This window comes from Coloeus monedula, assembly GCF_965178545.1.
Source record: "Coloeus monedula genome assembly, chromosome: 8".
NCBI lineage: Eukaryota > Metazoa > Chordata > Aves > Passeriformes > Corvidae > Coloeus > Coloeus monedula.
The window spans coordinates 25,953,147-25,959,146 of record NC_138788.1 but is presented as its reverse complement, the minus strand read 5'-3'; the positions used below and the strand labels follow the sequence as shown (position 1 = coordinate 25,959,146).

The 6,000-nt window shown below is 47.8% G+C and overlaps 1 protein-coding gene across 2 annotated transcripts in view; it reads right to left on the bottom strand.

The window, feature by feature from the left end:
- Positions 1-200: 200 nt before the first annotated feature.
- SUFU (SUFU negative regulator of hedgehog signaling) overlaps positions 201-6,000 on the bottom strand; it is an 86,407-nt gene continuing 80,607 nt past the window's right edge. For both annotated transcript variants that reach the window (XM_082285781.1, XM_082285782.1), the window contains exons 11-12: positions 5,096-5,164; positions 201-1,922 (exon numbers count right to left, since the gene is read on the bottom strand). In XM_082285781.1, the coding sequence (XP_082141907.1) occupies positions 1,833-1,922; positions 5,096-5,164 (159 nt within the window). In that variant the 3' untranslated portion in view covers positions 201-1,832. The remainder of the gene's footprint in view (positions 1,923-5,095; positions 5,165-6,000) is intronic.

Here is a 6,000-nt window from a genome sequence, read left to right as displayed (position 1 = left end):
AAATTATAATATAAAAACAATTATAATAATACAAATACTACTTTGTACACAAAGCACGCCCTCCCCTGCAAACCCTGGCATGCTTCGGTAGGTCCTACAGCCCTCTAGTCAACAGTCACCCTCTCTGCACAGAGAGACATTGAGTGACTCGCCTGAGGCCACAGAGGAATTCTGTAGCAAGTCCAAGGAAAGCTTTGTGGCTCCTAGCTCTGCTTCTTGACCAACATTAACTGGCCTCAAATATATGCAGAAAACATCAAAGCTGACTGTGATGGGAAGAAATTAAATCAGAAAACAAGCACAAAACCAACCCTGGGGTACTGTGAGGCATCCTGGACTTTGCTGTTTGATATGGGGAGTTAAGTGTTAAAAGCTTTTGTTATACTTGTATTAGGATCACACAGCAACTGCGCATAAACCACCAAGTTATCTTGTAGGCAGAAAGGGGTGGAAGGAAAGCTGCACCTCCCCTGACAAGGAGTGAAGAGTTGTCACCAAAAGACAATGGGCAGAGGAAGGCTGGGGAATATGCATCACAAACAACCTGCAGCAGCAGCAGGGGGTAAAGCCTGCGGTGGTTTGCTGCAGCGTATCCACAGGGCCAGCAGCTGATGCAGAGACACAACCTGGCACTGCAGAGACCGGCTCCTCTGCACATGTTTTGCTCCAAGGAGGAAGCCACAGGGATCTAGAGAGAGTGTCTTTGCACACTGGTTTTGATGCTTTACAGTTCAAGCCTATCTGAAAAAAGGAAGGTCAGCAATAAGAGCCACCACAGCAAAGCTAGAGGGGAAAATGGAGCTGCACTAGGACACAACCCTGCTGGAACAGGGAGAATAGTTGGCTTCATTGAGGCTGAGTCTCCTCTCTGTTATGCCAGGGCAGCAGAGATCTCCACTTCATAAGCTTTCAAGCAGCCCCCTATCCTGCAGAGCTGCTGAAGTTGTCCCTGTGAACAAATGATCCTTTCTAGCTTCTCAAATTCTGTACAATAGCAAGGAAAAAATACTTGACAGTATCTCTTTAAAGATAAACACACTGTAAACAGGAGATCTCCCCCGCCCCGGTAGCTTTCTTCCTCCTGCTTGTGCAAAACCAGAGGTTGTGACCTTCCCTGGGGTTCAGGCACAAGGACAGGATGCACGAGAATAAAGTTGCCTCTGTTTGCAGCGATACCATAGCTAATAGCACCAAGACCAACACTTAAAAAACATGCCTAATTTGAGGGCAGGGAGGATCTGGATTTGTTTTTCTTGACTGAACTAGAAAGTTCATCCTTAAATCTGTTCAGCTTCAAGCATGTGAGCTTTTGGCCTCCTTTAAACAGGGGAAATACCATTCCGTTTCTGAAAAGAGAAAAAAAAATAGCACATGGAAGAACAGTTCTGCAGTCAGTAAAAGTTTGGCTAACAAAAGGACTCCAGAGTCACGTAAAGAACATTTAATCCATGGATTATAGGCTCGCACCTGGCAGAAATGTATGTGTAAATACAGGCGTGCAGAGTGTCTACACCCTGGGCTAAGGCAGAGGGGAGTTCTGCAGCTAGGAGAGAGAAAGGATTCTTACTACTAATTTTCATAGTTAAATATTTCTCACTCACACTCACACATACGGAGGCTGTTCCCAGAGAGTTCAGCCTTGGGAGGGATAAAGGAAAGGGCTCAGTTCAGTCTGGGCTGGTGCTGAGTAGCTCCTCTTCTGTTTGCAGTGGTTGTGCAGCAAACTCTTTTTATTTGCAGGCAGAGTTTTTACTGCATTAATTATCCTGTGAGTCACTGGGTAATGGACAGTAACTTGGCTCTCCCAGTTGTTAGAAGAGTGTAATTCAGCTCTAATGCAGTGGGTTGTCGAACACGGCATCTGGCAAGATGGAAACTTTCAGTTTCTTTTCAGGCCAGCTGTACTCCTTTGGAAGTTTAAACTGTAAGACAGTAAAGAGAACCAGTTAATGTGTATCACTGCAATCTGCACAGAAAAAAACAAAATTGTTGCAAAGGCAGGCAGCCCCATGTTATTATTATTTTTTAAAACAAGAGGCCACTAAGAAAACATTTCCCCATCAGTATGTTTTGGACAGCAGTGGACATTAGATAATGTGGCCTGTCTCAGCTGCCAAAGGAAAGTTCTGAGCTTTCAGCCCAAGCGCTGTTTATTTCATCAGATGAATTTTGGAGGGTTTCTGCCCCCATCACCATTTCCCCTTCCCAAGCTCTGTGAAGATCTGCAGAAGTGTCTTCCCTCCTATCTAACCATGTCCCTCTCCTTTCACCCAGCCCAGCCCCCAGCGCCCACATTTGCTTTAAAGGGAGACTTAGGGCAGGTCTGAAACCCCTCCTCATTCAGGGTGGAACGTAGGTGAGCCATCACAGCTCTGCTGGGTGCCAGGCAAACTGTGCTGCCCTGGCTGGGGAGAGCCAATGTGCCTGCACAGCATTCCTGCTCCAGTCCTTCCCATCTCTGGCACAAAGGCCTCGCAGAGTTCTACAACGCCTTGTGCTCACACAGGCACTCACCTGCTCAGGCTGTTTTGCAAACACTGGTTGAAGCACACAGAAGGGAGATTTTTTGCCCCAGTCTGGTTTACACAGCACTGTCTGTGGCCAATGTTTCCCAAACAAGGCAAGTCCACTGGTCCCATCCTGATGCCACTCCTTAGGCTAGGAAGTCACCCCAACATCAACCCAAACACAACCGTGCAGGGACAGAGCTCCAAGGAGCCTTACCACCAGCCCTGCTCACAACCACATGGCCAGTGACCAAGCATTCACAAAGGTCTCTCAAACACAGCTCTGGGGTGGGGGTGGAAGGTGTGGGGTGGAATCTCTTAGGCTACAAATATGCCCCATCCACAGTTGAATGGCAACCAGTTCTGCATAGGCATTTCATGCAATCCCAGTGCTCAGCCTGAGGACCCAAACCCCATGGGGGATAGCTCTGGAAGCCTGTTTGCAGGATCATTTTGTTTTCAAAACTGTTCTGCACCTGGTGTTGCACTGCCTCGCCCTACAATACTCCCTGACACCCTGATGGGACTCCCAGGGAGGAATCTCACAGGGACCCAACACCACCAGTGACAATCTGCCCTGGAGGTGGCTAATTCAGAGTGATTATGGGTGCAGTGGTCCCCTCCTAGGAGAGTCCTCAGACTGAGGCTAGCAGTACCAGAGGCTTCCCAGGGGGTGTTTGAATGAGAGAGCTGGTACAAGGGGACAGCAACTTGCAAATCCTCAGTCTTTATCCAATCACTTGGTTTTCTCCCCATAAGCACCCTGTTTCTGATGGATATTAAGACAGGCTCAGTGTGAGGTTCCTGCTAAAGGAGATCTCCTCCAGCTGTCTGCTCCACAGCAAGGTTGTCTCTAACATGAATTCGCTCCTGACCTTGCTCCACTTGCAGCTGCCCATGAGGGTAACCTGCAGTTGGTATCCATTGACCTAAATATGCTGGGCTGGTGGTTCATGGTCTGACCCATGATCTGGGGACACAGCAGGAGGATTCTTCGGGATAGAGGCTACCCCAAATGCCTGTTCATTATCCTCTAGGAAACAAACAGCTCAAGTCCCATTTATGGTTTTTATAAACTCAAACCCAGGGTATAGCTTGCACTGTGTAATCTACTGGCTCTGCACTGCCCAGGGAATTCTGAGTTCGCTGTCTAGGACACGTGAAAAACATGCTAAAGATACTCAGACAGATTATTTCACTTAATTTCACTTAACACAGGTGGCTCTTTATGCAGCAAAGGAAAGACTCCTCACAGCACTTCGTTCTACCACATGAACATCATCAAACAACAGTCAGGGCTGCTGGGGAATGCTTTCAGTTGGCCCAACCCGGGATCCTGCAAATTACAAATCCTTGGAGGAATCTGGATGCTGAAAGATCACATTTCATCTCAAGTATTTTCCTTTTTATAAACAGCAGTGGTTCCAAAGCAATCCTCTTGGAGAAGTCATCTTTTGCATTTGTTTGTTTTTCACTTTTTAATTCAGCAAAGTCACAGTGAGTCGGAACCGAACACCCGGTTGCTGTGCCAGGAGCTGCCATGCTCTTTGCCTCAGTGGACAGCGAAGGAACATGAGCCGTCCAAAGCCTTCACTAAATGGCCTTCAAACCAAAGTGCTCCAGGCTTCCATGTCACTAGCAAAAATGAGCTTTGGATTAGGTTTAACTGGATAAAAGCTGGCCTGAAAGTCACTGCACAGCCAGCAGCGTGCTCCCCTCACTCACACAGTGAAGAACACCCTGGCATTAAGTCAACTCTGGATTAAACAATTAGAGCCCTGAGATTTTCCTGGGGGGAGGGGAGCAGAGCAAGGGATGGGAGGGCTGCTCTACAAGCCAAGGAAAGTTTCTTTAGAGTCTGCAGGGAGCTGTAAAAAATGGGATTAAAAATATTACATGTCATTTCTGCCACTGCTCTTTGAAGTCGAGCAGAATATTTATATGGCATGCATGGGAGACGGGGTGTTAAATGTTCCCCAGGAAGAGATCACATGGCAGTGGGAAGTTTAGTACCAGCTTTATAAAGCTCCCCTGGCTGTTGCTGTAATGCTTCCAGACTGGTGATGGTTCTTTGCACACTGTGCAGGGCCAGCAGGTGAAGGCTAAGTAGCAGATGAGAAACAGCCCTGCCTGCTTACCAAACCCAAAAAAGGAGGCCCATACAACAGATTGTTCAAAAGTAAATGTGCTGCCACCACTTTCAGCCTTTCTGAAAGAAGAGAAGGTGATGTGCTAGGAGCTGCTGGCAAGGACATTATCTATGCATGGCATGGAGGAAATCCTGCCACCTGGCCCAGGGGCCGCACTGCTTTGATTCAGGGTGCTCAGACACCATGCTGGGACAGATGCTGATGGAAATGAAAACGCAGAGTCTCCCTTAATACGTATCCCTGTCTTGTATTTCTTGCAATCCCTTCTCTCAGTGCCTCGGTAGTTCACAGCAGATGTGAAGGCTTAGCATGGCCTCAAGTCTATGGATGGGGCAGGGCTGCAGCCTGCAGGCTGAGGGGAGGATCAAAGGCAAACTGCAGGATGGGCTGAGCTCTCTGGGACAGTACATGGAAGATACAGGAATGGTGCAGCCTTACTTCCTCTGGAGAATTCAGATCTTCTAAATCTTCCAGCATTCTCTCTACGAACTCTTCAGTCAATAGGATCTGCAAAGGAAATACAGTAATTTATGCCTTTACACTCTTAGTTTTAGCTAATTGCAAGGAACAGCATGACTTCTACAGAGAGCAGACTATACCAACTCACTCCTCCTATGTCCTTCTTTCCCACAATACAAAGGCTTAAGGGCAAGAAGCTCCTAACTTTGTCTTCCACCCCAACCACTGAAAAAAAGTTGAAATTATACAGCAATCTTTTTTGACCCTCAATTATCTTCCTCAGTCTAAAATTAGAGGCTCAGATTTAGACAGAAAGAGTGGGGAAGGAGGAAAAAGGGTCAAGATAACAACTGTTGTAGAGACAGTAGGAGACGGCCACTTTTCATCTGATCCATTGAAGTTAGGCTCACAGTTTAATCAGGAAATAGCAGCATAGGAAGAGCCAGAGACCCATACAGAACTGGTGCTCTGGGCATGGGGAAGGGCCTGACCCCAGTACAGCACATTGTTCACATGAACCAGATGCTGGGTATGGGAAGTGCTCCCAGAAGTGCCCGTGTGAGGCCCATCCTGTGTGCCTGTGCTGGGAAAGCTTTGGCCCATCTCAAAGCCAGGCTGGCAAGCATGAAGCAGTCCGAAACAGCTGCTGTCAAGTCAAAAGTCCCAGATGAGCACCACGACCCCAACTCCATGTAGTCCCCCAAGTCACAGAAACCAGAGACATCACGGGAGAAATCAGCCCCGGGAATTGAAGCAGAGGAACTCCCACCCTGTTTAAAAAAATATGTGATAGGCAAAAGCAAACACATCCTGCCCTCTTCACAGCAGCCGTAAAGGCCAGAGCTCCAGGCAGGACAGCTGGCTTGGCACAGGAGCAGAGACGG